Source organism: Pecten maximus, chromosome 16 (genome assembly GCF_902652985.1).
Source record: "Pecten maximus chromosome 16, xPecMax1.1, whole genome shotgun sequence".
NCBI classification, from domain to species: domain Eukaryota; kingdom Metazoa; phylum Mollusca; class Bivalvia; order Pectinida; family Pectinidae; genus Pecten; species Pecten maximus.
The window spans coordinates 28,896,937-28,912,295 of NC_047030.1; the positions used below are offsets into that span (position 1 = coordinate 28,896,937).

Below are 15,359 nucleotides of genomic sequence, written 5' to 3' on the forward strand. Positions count from 1 at the left end.
ACCAATGGTCAATGTTTCTGTCACCAATGGGGAATGTTTACTGTCACCAGTGGGGAATGTTTACTGTCACCAATGGGAAATATTTCTGTCACCAATGGGCAATGTTTCTGTCACCAATGGGAAATGTTTACTGTCACCAGTGGGGAATGTTTACTGTCACCAATGGGGAATATTTACTGTCACCAATGGGGAATGTTACTGTCACCAATGGGAAATGTTTCTGTCACCAATGGGGAAGTTTACTGTCACCAATGGGGAATGTTTACTGTCACCAATGGGGAATGTTTACTGTCACCAATGGGGAATGTTTACTGTCACCAATGGGGAATGTTTCTGTCACCAATGGGAAATGTTTACTGTCACCAATGGGAAATGTTTACTGTCACCAATGGGAAATGTTTACTGTCACCAATGGGGAATGTTTACTGTCACCAATGGGAAATATTTACTGTCACCAATGGGGAATGTTACTGTCACCAATGGGGAATGTTAACTGTCACCAATGGGGAATGTTTACTGTCACCAATGGGGAATGTTTACTGTCACCAATGGGGAATGTTTACTGTCACCAATGGGGAATGTTTACTGTCACCAATGGGGAATGTTTACTGTCACCAATGGGGAATGTTACTGTCACCAATGGGGAATGTTACTGTCACCAATGGGGAATGTTAACTGTCACCAATGGGGAATGTTTACTGTCACCAATGGGAATGTTTACTGTCACCAATGGAGAATGTTTACTGTCACCAATGGGAAATGTTACTGTCACCAGTGGGGAATGTTTACTGTCACCAATGGAGAATGTTTACTGCCACCCATGGGGAATGTTAACTGTCACCAATGGGGAATGTTTACTGTCACCAATGGGGAATGTTTATTGTCACCAGTGGGGAATGTTTACTGTCACCAGTGGGGAATGTTTACTGTTACCAATGGGGAATGTTTACTGTCACCAGTGGGGAATGTTTACTGTCACCAGTGGGGAATGTTTACTGTCACCAATGGGAAATGTTTACTGTCACCAATGGAGAATGTTTACTGTCACCAATGGGAAATGTTTACTGTCACCAATGGGAAATGTTTACTGTCATCAATGGGGAATGTCTACTGTCACCAGTGGGGAATGTTTACTTACACCAATGGGGAATGTCTGCTGTCACCAATGGGGAATATTTACTGTCACCAATGGTCAATGTCTACTGTTACCAATGGGAAATGTTTACTGTCACCAATGGGGAATGTTTACTGTCACCGTTGGGAAATGTTTACTGTCACCAATGGGGAATGTTTACTGTCACCAATGGGGAATGTTTATTGTCACCAGTGGGGAATGTTTACTGTCACCAGTGGGGAATGTTTACTGTCACCAATGGGAAATATTTACTGTCACCAGTGGGGAATGTTTACTGTCACCAATGGAGAATGTTTACTGTCACCAATGGGAAATATTTACTGTAACCAATGGGAAATGTTTACTGTCACCAGTGGGGAATATTCACTGTCACCAATGGGAAATGTTTACTGTCACCAATGGAAAATGTCTACTGTCATCAATGGGGAATGTTTCTGTCACCAATGGGGAATGTTTCTGTCACCAATGGTCAATGTTTCTGTCACCAATGGGGAATGTTTCTGTCACCAATGGTCAATGTTTCTGTCACCAATGGGAAATGTTTACTGTCACCAATGGGGAATGTTTACTGTCACCAATGGGGAATGTTTCTGTCACCAATGGGGAATGTCTACTGTCACCAATGGAAAATGTCTACTGTCAACAATGGGGAATGTTTCTGTCACCAATGGTCAATGTTTCTGTCACCAATGGGAAATGTATACTGTCATCAATGGGGAATATTTACTGTCATCAATGGGGAATGTCTACTGTCACCAATGGGAAATTTTTACTGTCACCAATGGTCAATGTTTCTGTCACCAATGGGGAATGTTTACTGTCACCAGTGGGGAATATTTACTGTCACCAATGGGGAATGTTTACTGTCACCAATGGGGAATGCCTACTGTCACCAATGGGGAATGTTTCTGTCACCAATGGGAAATGTTTACTGTCACCAATGGTCAATGTTTCTGTCACCAATGGTCAATGTTTCTGTCACCAATGGGGAATGTTTACTGTCACCAGTGGGGAATATTTACTGTCACCAATGGGGAATGTCTACTGTCACCAATGGGAAATGTTTACTGTCACCAATGGGAAATGTTTACTGTCACCAATGGGGAATGTTTACTGTCACCAGTGGGGAATGTTTACTGTCACCAATAGGAAATTATACTGTCATCAATGGGATATTTTACTGTCATCAATGGGGAATGTCTACTGTCACCAATGGGAAATTTTTTACTGTCACCAATGGTCAATGTTTCTGTCACCAATGGGGAATGTTTACTGTCACCAGTGGGGAATATTTACTGTCACCAATTGGAAATGTTTACTGTCACCAATGGGGAATGCCTACTGTCACCAATGGGGAATGTTTCTGTCACCAATGGGAAATGTTTACTGTCACCAATGGTCAATGTTTCTGTCACCAATGGTCAAGTTTCTGTCACCCAATGGGGAATGTTTACTGTCACCAGTGGGGAATATTTACTGTCACCAATGGGGAATGTCTACTGTCACCAATGGGGAAATGTTTACTGTCACCAATGGGGAATGTTTACTGTCACCAGTGGGGAATGTTTACTGTCACCAATGGGAAATGTTTACTGTCACCAATGGGGAATGTTTACTGTCACCAGTGGGAATGTTTACTGTCATCAATGGGGAATGTCTACTGTCACCAATGGGGAATGTTTCTGTCACCAATGGGAAATGTTTACTGTCACCAATGGGGAATGTTTACTGTCACCAATGGGAAATGTTTACTGTCATCAATGGGGAATGTCTACTGTCACCAATGGGGAATGTTTCTGTCACCAATGGGAAATGTTTACTGTCACCAATGGGAAATGTTTACTGTCACCAATGGGGAATGTTTACTGTCATCAATGGGGAATGTCTACTGTCACCAATGGGGAATGTTTACTGTCACCAATGGGAAATGTTTACTGTCACCAATGGGAAATGTTTACTGTCATCAATGGGGAATGTCTACTGTCACCAATGGGGAATGTTTACTGTCACCAATGGGAAATGTTTACTGTCACCAATGGGGAATGTTTACTGTCACCAATGGGGAATGTTTACTGTCACCAATGGGGAATGTTTACTGTCACCAATGGGAAATGCTTCTGTCACCTATGGGAAATGTTTACTGTCACCAATGGGGAATGTTTCTGTCACCAATGGGAAATGTTTACTGTCACCAATGGGGAATGTTTACTGTCACCAATGGGGAATGCTTCTGTCACCATTGGGAAATGCTTCTGTCACCAATGGGAATGTTTACTGTCACCATTGGGAAATGTCTACTGTCACCAATGGAGAATGTCTACTGTCACCAATGGGGAATGTTTACTGTCACCAGTGGGGAATATTTACTGTCACCAATGGGGAATGTTTACTGTCACCAATGGGGAATATCTACTGTCACCAATGGGGAATGTTTCTGTCACCAATGGGAAATGTTTACTGTCACCAATGGTCAATGTTTCTGTCACCAATGGTCAATGTTTCTGTCACCAATGGGGAATGTTTACTGTCACCAGTGGGGAATATTTACTGTCACCAATGGGGAATGTCTACTGTCACCAATGGGGAATGTTTCTGTCACCAATGGGAATGTTTACTGTCACCATTGGGAAATGTCTACTGTCACCAATGGGGAATGTTTACTGTCACCAATGGGGAATGTTTACTGTCACCAATGGAGAATGTTTACTGTCACCAATGGGAAATGTTTACTGTCACCAATGGGAAATGTTTACTGTCACCAATGGGGAATGTTTACTGTCACCATTGGGAAATGTTTACTGTCACCAATGGGGAATGTTTACTGTCACCAATGGGGAATGTTTACTGTCATCAATGGAGAATGTTTACTGTCACCAAAGGGAAATGTTTCTGTCACCTATGGGAAATGTTTACTGTCACCAAAGGGAAATGTTTCTGTTACCTATGGGAAATGTTTACTGTCACCAATGGGGAATGTTTACTGTCACCAATGGGGAATGTCTACTGTCACCAATGGGAAATGTTTACTGTCACCAATGGGAAATGTTTACTGTCACTAATGGGGAATGTCTACTGTCACTAATGGGGAATGTCTACTGTCACCAATGGGGAATGTCTACTGTCACCAATGGGGAATGTTTACTGTCACTAATGGGGAATGTCTACTGTCACCAATGGGGAATGTCTACTGTCACCAATGGGGAATGTTTACTGTCACCAATGGGGAATGTCTACTGTCACCAATGGGGAATGTCTACTGTCACCAATGGGAAATGTTTACTGTCACTAATGGGGAATGTCTACTGTCACCAATGGGGAATGTCTACTGTCACCAATGGGGAATGTCTACTGTCACCAATGGGGAATGTTTACTGTCACCAATGGGGAATGTCTACTGTCACCAATGGGGAATGTCTACTGTCACCAATGGGAAATGTTTACTGTCACTAATGGGGAATGTTTACTGTCACCAATGGGGAATGTCTACTGTCACCAATGGGGAATGTTTCTGTCACCTATGGGAAATGTTTACTGTCATCAATGGGGAATGTCTACTATCACTAATGGGGAATGTCTACTGTCACCAATGGGGAATGTCTACTGTCACCAATGGGGAATGTTTACTGTCACCAATGGGGAATGTCTACTGTCACCAATGGGGAATGTCTACTGTCACCAATGGGGAATGTCTACTGTCACCAATGGATGTGACTGGGCTGACTACTGGGACAGGGTTTGATGCAGAGTTTGAAATTTTTGTCCCTATCCCTTAATTGTAGTTAATGCGACAGAAATGGACTTTTCGCAGTTTTGAATTACAGAACTAGGGGTATGAAACAAATTTTGTTTGCAAACTTTTGTAAGAATCCGCTACGCGGATTCATACAGTTTGCAAAGAAAATTGTTTCATACCCCGATGAAACTAAAAAAAAATGACATCAATAATGCTTAAATGAAATACATATACTGTACTGGCAAACTTGGGGAGGGGGAGGGCAACAGTTTGAAGCTTATATAACACACATACACATTCATGTATCTGGAGCTGCACTTGTCATACAACACTTGAATTATACAACACTTGTATTTGTAATTTCATAATTTTCTTCTAAAAAGTTACCTGCTAACAAATATATTATATAAACATGTGGATCATGTAGACCTTAAGCCAAAGTTTTTTTACATTGCATGCTAACATGTTTAATGCAATATTGTTTAAAAACTAAATTTTGGGATACATTTTGATCAGCATTTAAGTGTTTCCCTATTGCATCAAGAAAATTGTTCTTTACCTTAAAATGTATAACTGATGGGGATTTTACTACTTCTTGTAATTAAAGAAAATCAGCAAATAAACTATATTTATTGAATATCTTTATTGTGAAGAAAAATGTATATAAAAATGAATTATTTTTGATGATTCACAAAAAAAAACCTTTAATTTTTTTAAAAACATCCACAGGTAGATATTATATATTGGTAGTGTTAGATGCTAATTACAGGTAGGTAAGACAGAGGAGCCTGGCACAGCATGCTGTAAATGGACCCCTGTGAGGTAATTGCGAACTTGACAAAAGTATAGCCAGGTGTTAAAGTGTACCCGGAACGAAAAACGATATTCAAATATGTTATTTTTTGTAACCACCAAAGAAGAATATTGCAAACCGCATCAAAATCGGTTGGCCGAGTGCCGAGATATCGCACATCGAAGTACGCGATTTGCACCTGTCGGTCGATTGCTAATCAGCGTATTGGTCAGTCACGCTGATTTGGAACTCTTTAGTCTATGACGTCACAGGTTGAACAGAGTAACTGATATGGTGGCCAGTAGCATAGAGGATAGTGTGAACAGTAGCAACACAAACATGTCTGAATACGATCTGGACATGAGATTTGAGGTTGTTGAATTTGGCGAATATTGCTGACAAGAAGTCGGAAACCAACAATATAAGTTTGAGCTTTAAAAAAAAAAAAAAAATGAGTGAATTTGACTCTAAAAATGACCGCTTGGTTAACACAGACTGGTGTAATAATCGGTCAATTACCAATAAATGTATATTAGTTATGTGTTTACCATTTCTTACTCATTACTAAAGAAAGGAACACAGCATCAACATTTTAAAATAAAATAATGTGCCATTTTATTCGCAAATTAATATTCAAATAAACATACCAACAATACAACAGTTCTGGATACTCTAGTTTGTGAGAAAAGACGATACACACGTACAGTAAATTTATGCGTTATATTCTATACAAAACCCGCTTCTAGTCATGAAGGACACTTAATTCAGAAAGTAATATAATATTATAATCATCATGATCTACAATAGACTAAATCTCTCCCCTATGAATACCAGTGTTGAAGCCTACAACAAACTTCTACATATACAGATTTTATCCCTTATTTTACATGTCATGGTCTCAGGGATTACGGACGTTTAAATGCTTGAGAAAGATATAATTTATATACGATCGTTGTCAGTGAAATTATATAAAAGTGATTCGCAACAATTATTATATAATTGATACTTTCTGTACAGGTACATAGCATAGGTACTTATTAAAACCATCACTTTAGCTCCGTTTTTTATGATAAAAATACATACAATTTAGTTCATCGTGACTAATCATAATTAATACTAAAACTTATAAACTCGCAATGATTTTCGTGTATGATTTTTACACATTTTATTTATTTTTTGTTAATTTTTTTTTTTTTAATTGTGTCATTATTGTGAAGTGATAGAGATCCTTGTGGTTTTGCTTTCCATTTGTGTGTCGCAAGTCATATCTTCACTTAAAAAAGGACTTTTAAAAGATGTATAAACATGTTCGGAGAATTACGAATTCTCAAGTTTGAGTGGGTTAGTATACCGCTAAACAATTACCAGGTGTGAAATTACGGTCCACAAGCTCGTCACACCTGTCACTGCACCACAGGTGTCTGTGATTTCTGGTGTTCTAATCGACACACGCCAATAATTGCTTGTGAGTTCACGCGTTTGGTTTCTATGCACTTCAAAAAAGTTCCGAAGATATGCTGTTACAGGTTGTACGTAAATTGAGCTTGAATTTTATTAAGAATTGCGTTTATACTATAGGGAATACATTTTCAAGTTGTTGAAATCAAACACATTAATTTTGGAATTCAGTGAGTTTCGTTTTCCTTACAAGCGAAAAAAATTTGTATCTCAAAGGTTTGTCTATAGAATAATTAATCTAAGCTACCTCATTCATATACCCACGATGTTGAAAATTTACTCTATGAATCTTGTCTGGGAGTTACTAATCTTTCATGGACACGTTTTATCAATTTCGGACAATTATCCAAAAATCACAAATAATGGTATCTTCAAGTGTATTTGCAACGTATTCATTGCTGTTTTGGCTAATAAAAATTCAAAATGTTCAGCATTTATTTCACATCGTGTATGAATTGCATTTTAAACTTCTATTACTAGAAGTATTATAACCGAAATCAATACTGGTACATTTGTATGTAACAAACCAGGTCATGCACTCATAATAAAGGCTATATGATGTAAGTCGTTATAAACGGCCCGTTATTCAAATGTCATACATGTTACAACGACCCGTTAAAAAAAAAAAAAGATCAAATATACATGTTATATATGACCTGTTATAATAGAAAATTAGTAAGATGTTACATGTTGTATATGGCTCGTTATGAGAGAAAATTAGTGAGATGCTACATGATAGATATGGCCCGTTATAAAAGAAAATTATATGTCCCTGGTTTCGGTAGCACTTGTTATTAACTAATTCACAAATATAACTCAGAGAGTTTATTCAGCACTTTCATTTTTGTTGTCTAATTCACATTAATTGCAGTCACGTGTTCACGTTTGTATCTATATATTTCCTATATGGCGGCTCCGTCATGTTCAATCTGTGACGTCACAGGTCAGAGGTCACCAAAACGAGGTAATCGGCTTTGGGCTTCAGGTGTGTTTTCGAGAAAAATCGCAATTACCCGGTAATGGGTCGGCTGATTTTGATGCGGTTTTCGGCATTCCTGTTTTTTTACTAAACCGAATAATATATTTAACTAAATAATTTTGTTCAGGGTACACTTTAAAATAGGCACACCTTAAGGCTGATCCTCATCTGATACATATATATAGGTAAGGTGTTATGGAGGTCCATAAGGTGGTGGTGAGGTGGGGTTAAATGGGCTCTGGGGCCCAGGTGGCCATAAAAACAGGCATGTCCTGAAAGTAGCAATTATACATACATGGTTCATTCTCACTTAGCCAACATTCTGAAATTTACCTGTATTACCTGACCAACATGTCCAAATTTACACATGAGTGAGTTTCAGCTATAGTCTGTTCTTACTTTTCAGAAAGAAAATATGAAAATGACAAGTTGAATATGACTTATACATGTAACCCTGGTAAATACATGTTACTAGCCGCAATATACTGCTCGGCAAGAGAGATTTTCTCTTTAGCTCGATCAGTTGAGCGTTATACTAAGTAAGCCAGAGGTCCCGGGTTCGATCCCTAGCGGAGGCAGTGATTTAAATTTAATTAATTAATCATGCGCTCTGTTACATTGGCGCCCACGTAGGGACTCGGGAATGATACTCGTTGCTGCTTGCGAAGGCATCGCTGTTACTCGAGGACAAGTTCTTTCCTGGAGGGGGAGTATGTAACCCTGGTAAATACCAGCCGCAATATACCGCTCGGCTAGAAAGATCTTCTCTTTAGCTCGATCGGGTTGAGCATTACACTAGTAAGCCAGAGGTCCCGGGTTCGATCCCTAGCAGAGGCAGTGATTTAAATTTTAATTAATTAATCATGCATTCTGTTACATATAATAGAGATTAAAATGAATTTATGTAGGCTACTTATCAAAATAAATCTTAGATGTTTGCGGTAAATACTTAGATTATACCCAATTTTATTTAATCGAGATATATTATGAAACATAGCTTCATATCTAATTTCAAGTTTAAATTGTAATTTTAATGATAGATGTATTAACAAGTACAATTGTCTTTAAACGCTGTTACTTAAATCAGTGTGTACGTATTTATTTATCTTATTAAAAAAAAATTACGAAAAGAAACCAAATTAAATCTATTCCATTTGTACCAGTTCTTATAAAATTATAACAAACTAGCAGTGGGTGTGTTTCTTAATGAAATAAAACAATGTTGTTGTGAAGAAGTTTGTGCTATTCCAACTACCATTGATGAGGTGATGTTAGTGAGATGACACCAAAAATGTCTATATACACAATGTAATGTCAGGCCTGAAACTACACAATTTAGATTATTTACCCTCTGTTGTACGTTTTCCCAAAACTTTCCTTTTTGCCGTGTGAAACTCTTAAAAAGGAAACACATGTTAAAGCCTTAGGTGTATGACTCACTCAAAATTTTTACTTTTCATTACATGTTTAATAAGTGGTTGGTAAGGCCATGCCAATGTTTGGATTTTTAAAACGTACTTGCAGGCCATTTACTAAACATTTCTGTTACATGATATACACGTCTCTGATTAAATCAAAATTAAACTATATGGTCTATCTTACTTGCAAATGTGTACACAATTCAATTTTCCTAGTCTGGAATGTAGACATAAATTCATATAGTTTATAAGTTTATTCAAATCTGTACATAGCCAGCTTGATTGAACTTTGAAGTTATTTCACAGAAGAAATTCACTTTTTAGTTCCACATCAGTTTTTAAGGTTGAGTAGCTCAACTCTGTTGTGTCCCTGTAAATGCCAGATTAATGTAAGATAATGATAACTACCTTGGGCATGTTTCTGACAGGTTTTTGGCGTCTTACTTGAAAGATTTAAGTTGGACATAGAGATTTGTTTTAGAGTTAGGTTTTTTACTGTTCATAACATGATTGTCTAGATGATATATATTTAGGACGTCAATTCTATTTTACACATGTATGCTCTTTATATACCATATTTGTTCTTACTATGCATTTCATTTTATCTTATGATATATTTTATTAATTTGTTATCAATTCTGTAATTGGACCTTTTGATCTTGTTGTGTAGATATTATATTTCTCTTACAGAACATAAATGAGAATATATGAAACTTCTGATTCTTGATTATGTACTAAGAAATGATTTCATGGTTGAATTAACAGATATTTGTGAAGTAACAATACATTGAATTTTAAAATAGTTTTGTCTGATGAAATAATAAATATTAAAATATATATACAGTGTATTTGAGAAAAAAATTCTACAAACAGTCATCAAGGCCTAATTAAGGTAGAATTAATAATTAATATGAAATATATTAATTACATCTAAAAAAAATAAATGAAAAGCATCAAATTTTTGAAATCAGAAAGACAAACCTTAATTTTACACTATAACGAAATCTTTAAAAAAATTAATGATAAAAAAACCCACTACAAATCCAATTGATAGGGTTTTAATTCCTTTTTGAGCAATATTATCATATAAGAACCGCAGCCAATTTTATTTTGAGTTAATATTAGATCTTAATTTTATCAACATTAAATATACCTGGTAAAGTCAAGATGACAGATATAAGGCAGTCAATTTACACAGGTCTGTATATGTAACAGGTAAACTGTATCTAACACAGGTGTCCAGTGGCACTGTCCATTACCTGTATTGGGGGATTTGTGGTCACACCTGACTGGACGTATCGCACTACTAGTTTACATGTAGCTTAAATGTACTGCACTAATAGTTTATACTAGGAGTGCACTAGGGCAGCACGACTAATTATCCAAATCTACCCAAATTTACCAATATATATTCCACACAAAATAATATAAATTACATCAATAACGTATCAAAAAGATGTTTTTAACATTTTATAATGATTATTATGTACGGTGTTTGTCGATTGGTTTAAAATTCAAAATTAAGTAGGGGTTACCTCCCTTATAAGGCTGCTAACATGTTGGTACGGGTCGTGAAAGATATATACATGTATAGAGTCTGTAGAGAGTTTCTATCAAGAAGATATTTCAGTTTCCTCAGTGTACCTAAACGTATGGAAGTTTTCTTTAAAATGTATTCAATGTGGTCAACCCAGTCAATACTAGAGGACAAGTATACACCAAGATGCTTATGAGATGTTACATTGGATACAACTGTATTGTTCATAAAAATATTCGAAAATTTTTTAAATGTACAGAATAAATACATAGTAATGTTATGAATGTATGTAAAAAATTATATGTGTACATGTATGTAACAACTAGATTTTAACATGATATACAGACGTTTATATTTACATAGGCTTTGCTTAGAATTAAAGAAGACTTTTGTCTAAGAATTATTTCATACTATTTTTATACATCGACTTCACGAATTGCTTGCTATATAATCAATATTCTACGTAATAAATTATCTTTAAATTAACCAGGTCTTTGTTGTTCCTTGACATTATATGCATAAGGGGAGATAACCGCTACTGAAGTAAGAGTGTATGTGTACATTAGATCGATTCATGGTGCTTACGCGACAATGGTGCACTAAAATATTGATTTTACAAGTTCACTTTCCCAAATTATAAGCTCTAAGTATGATTTTGTTATATTTACATAGTAGATTAAGATAGATTTGAGTAGATTTTGGTAGATTTGGGTAATTCGTCGCGCCCCATTAGGGTGTAAAGGTTAGCTTACACTCAACTGTATTTACAGATCTGAAGTGAACTATTACAAAATAGTCATTTTCGTCGGTGCGTGTGCATGTTATTTTTGTCTTTCTCTCTCTCTCTCTTTTTTTTTTTTTTTTACTTAACTTTTGTAAAATCAGAGACTTATATTTAATATATAAGTCTCTGGTAAAATTTAAAGAAATAACGGCTGTAAATCAAACTAATGAATCAAATAATACTTGTAAGACATTTTCTACACTTTTAATTAAGATATATTTCATTTTTTTTTAAATTTCAGCATACATATTGATTCTTATCATCCTAGTAGTTACCTTGCCAAGACCAAATGGTGCGTCAGGAAGTCGTGTATCTCCTGCGTCCGGAATCCCCAAATCCTTGAAAGTTATCGGGGAGGTGTCTGATCCAACTTGATGTTCCACTCCACCATTTATACCACCCTCAGCCATATTGTTAATGCATGTATGTTTAAGTCATGCCATGAAATACGTTTACAAAGTATGTGTTGTACAGTTTAAACAGAAGTCTCACAAAATCATACAAGTTCCGGGTCCGGAACAAGCTACTTCAGTACTTGGACGCTATGCCTACTTTCGGTTTCGATAAAGGGACGGAACTCATGAAAGATCTGCATCACACCAATGTTTATTTTCACAAAGACGCTCCTTGACCTGAAAGGTTGTCTGCTAGCCTATCGTCTAATAGTCTATAAGTTATTTTTGTAAGTATGTAGTTGGGGATAATGATTATAGTGAAACGTAGGCCTATGTTTTAACTTTTGTCAACAGGATGGACATGCTATTGCCATAAGTACGCTGTCTGCAATTAACGCACTATAGCTAACATTTAGCCTCTACTTGTTTAGCAGGAAAGCGTGTTCCTCCGCTGTGACTCCAACCCTCGACCCTCGACTCACTAGTCCACTGCTCTACTGATTGATCTGAAGGTGAATTCCTCCTAACACGAAGCTGTATCAATATGCACTCTATCTACAATTAAAACCTGTCACACGTTTAAGACAGATTGGGCAGATTGATGTACATGTACATTGTAGCTACCTTTAGGCCTAATATTGTTGGAGTAGGCCAAGGCCAAGCCGCATGTGACAATAAATATGTGCTAAGATGGAGACTGTACGGTCTGTTGGGAACCCTTGGAAAAACGAGACAATGTTGATGTAGTCAGACTTTGTTGCATTTTATAATTGAATGTACCCTACAATACTGTCGTATAATGGACAGTGTCCTTGTGGATCTAACCTGTACAGTCTGTTATCTAGTGCTATTCATCTTGTTTTGGACTGATCTAATAAGTTTTTAATCTATTTCTCTAATGAAATACAATTTTGGTTCTTCGTGTATATCATCTGTTGTTTTATTGGTCCCAAAAAACATTGTAAACATGGGAAAATATTTTCCTTAAACTCAAAATGTTAAGGTTCAAGTAAATAGTAAATAAATCAAGTGACATTTATCAGATTAAAAATCACTATTCTGTTGCAAGTAAACAGAAGTAACTTGACCAATTGTTAATATGTGTCATATGACTATCCATGGGTCTTGGCTACCTGTTAATTCGGCAAAAACAAGCGTAAAATGCATGTTTCAGGAGAACAAATAAAGCTTGTGTAGATCAGATATATATTGCACAAAATAATCATGCCGTTATGGTCTCGAGTGTCTATACCAGGTAGTGCAAGGGTTTGTTTGACCAGATTTTACTTTATAAAACAAAACATTGTTTCTCTTTTAACCTTGAAATGCAAATTCAAAGGATTCTCACAGAAATGCATAACGATGACCTGAGGGATAAAAATATGATGGGCTTACCTCATCAATCAGCTATCACATTGCTGAGAAAATTCCAAAGTGGATTAAAGAGAGAACATTTTACAGTGTCAGGTGACAGTGCCATATCTGGCCATGGATGGAACCATACATGTGCATACTTTTGTGTACAAGAACATGTACATGTATCTACGTACATGTATGACCAGGTTCTAATCAGGTAAAACATAGCTGTATATATAGCAACTCATACAGTGTAGACAAAAAACCTTATGTCAGTGTATACATATGTTTAATCGCTGCTCATCTGATGAAGGTGGAAGAGTGTTTTTAATCTTCTATTTGTTTATGCACTACAAAAAACTTTCACACAGTCACAGGTCAGCAATATGTGTACCACAGATACTTCAAATGTGAAATACTGTGTAATGGCAGACAAGGATCTTTGTGTCATCCATGTGTCTGCAACATTTACTCTGCTGGTCCATTCACACTCTGGTTACTGCAACAGTATTTTTAGGTCACCTGAGACAGTCTCAGGTGACCTATTTTAATTGCCTTTTGTCCGTCGTCGTCCGTCCGTAAACAATTTACATTTTCAACTTCTTCTCCAAAACCCCTAAACCAAATTCAATGAAATTTGGCTTGAAGCTTCTATGGCTAAAGGTCAACCAAAATTGTGAGTTATATGGTCCCCACCCCCCAGGGGCCTGAGGAGCGGGGCTAAAATGGGTCAAATTGACTAAAACTTCAAAAATCTTCTTCTCTACTCTCAGATATGGTTGAATCAAACACTCTTCATAGATGGAAGGGTCTTAAGGTGCTTTACCAAAATTGTGAATTTCATGACCCTCGGGTCTCACATTTGCCCCTGGGGAGGGGGTAAACTTTACTATAGTTTATATAGGGAAATCTCATTTTTGACTATTATTTGATTGATTTTGATTGGAATTCATTCTAACTTGGTTAACATTATCAGCTTAAGATAGCAGTTTGATGGTATGCACTTGTTGGCCCTGACTGACCCCCAGGGGCTGATGGGTGGGGCCAAAATGGGTTAATTAAATTAACTGAAATATTTCAAATCTTGGGTGACCGTTAAGGCCCATGGGCCTCTTGTTTCATAACCTGTTTAATTATTCAGTTTTAACTAAGCTTATACATGTATGTTAAAATCAGAGCATTTAATTATCAATATTATATGCTCTGGTTGGTCATTTTTTTCTGTATCTGATATAACCGCATGGATTCTGTTTTGTTTTGCAGACAGATGATGGGTTTTAGAGGCAGGTTGCTGCAATGTGCCTGCAGAAGTGGATTCCAACAGTTTGTTCGAGGAAAGGCTTCTCAAGCTGCAGCTGTCAAACCTTTTGTCTACCAAGACATGCTTCAGTTTGAAAATCAGCCAGACATCAACTGGAAAAAACTCACAGGTATAAATTCACTTTTAGATATTACATTTTACTTATTAATAAAGTACTTATTGTTATAATATCACAGGTGATTGTTATTATTTTAATCCATATTTAATTATCAGTTTTTAGATCAAATTAAATAAAGTACAAATTTTAAGATTGCCCCCTGGCTAAATCCTTACTTAACGCTTAGTTCCGAAAATTATAAAATTACACAAATATTTATGGTACTAAATCATCAGGCTGATAGCTTAACATACAAATGCTGAGGCTCCCATATTTAGCTCCTGAATCCCATAATGCAAGTTAACATAAAATAAGAGACAGGGAAGCTTATGATGCCTTGATCCTACTTGATA

At 36.6% G+C, this 15,359-nt stretch overlaps 2 protein-coding genes across 5 annotated transcripts in view; one reads left to right on the plus strand and one right to left on the minus strand.

The window, feature by feature from the left end:
* The window catches only part of LOC117345333, a 60,637-nt gene extending 48,250 nt beyond the window's left edge, over window positions 1-12,387 (minus strand). The window contains exon 1 of the mRNA XM_033908400.1: window positions 12,113-12,387. Within this exon, the coding sequence (XP_033764291.1) occupies window positions 12,113-12,247 (135 nt within the window). The 5' untranslated portion in view covers window positions 12,248-12,387. The remainder of the gene's footprint in view (window positions 1-12,112) is intronic.
* Window positions 12,388-12,424: 37 nt separating this feature from the next.
* The window catches only part of LOC117345332 (fumarate hydratase class I, aerobic-like), a 36,022-nt gene continuing 33,087 nt past the window's right edge, over window positions 12,425-15,359 (plus strand). For 2 of the 4 annotated variants that reach the window (XR_004536414.1, XM_033908396.1), the window contains exons 1-2: window positions 13,223-13,805; window positions 14,852-15,018. Coding sequence is in view for 3 of the 4 variants with exons in the window: in XM_033908396.1 (XP_033764287.1) it covers window positions 13,558-13,805; window positions 14,852-15,018 (415 nt within the window). In the remaining variant the exon portion in view is untranslated. Of the gene's footprint in view, window positions 12,520-12,663; window positions 12,745-13,222; window positions 13,806-14,851; window positions 15,019-15,359 lie in introns of those variants that run through there. The other 2 variants (XM_033908399.1, XM_033908398.1) reach the window with 2 other exon arrangements.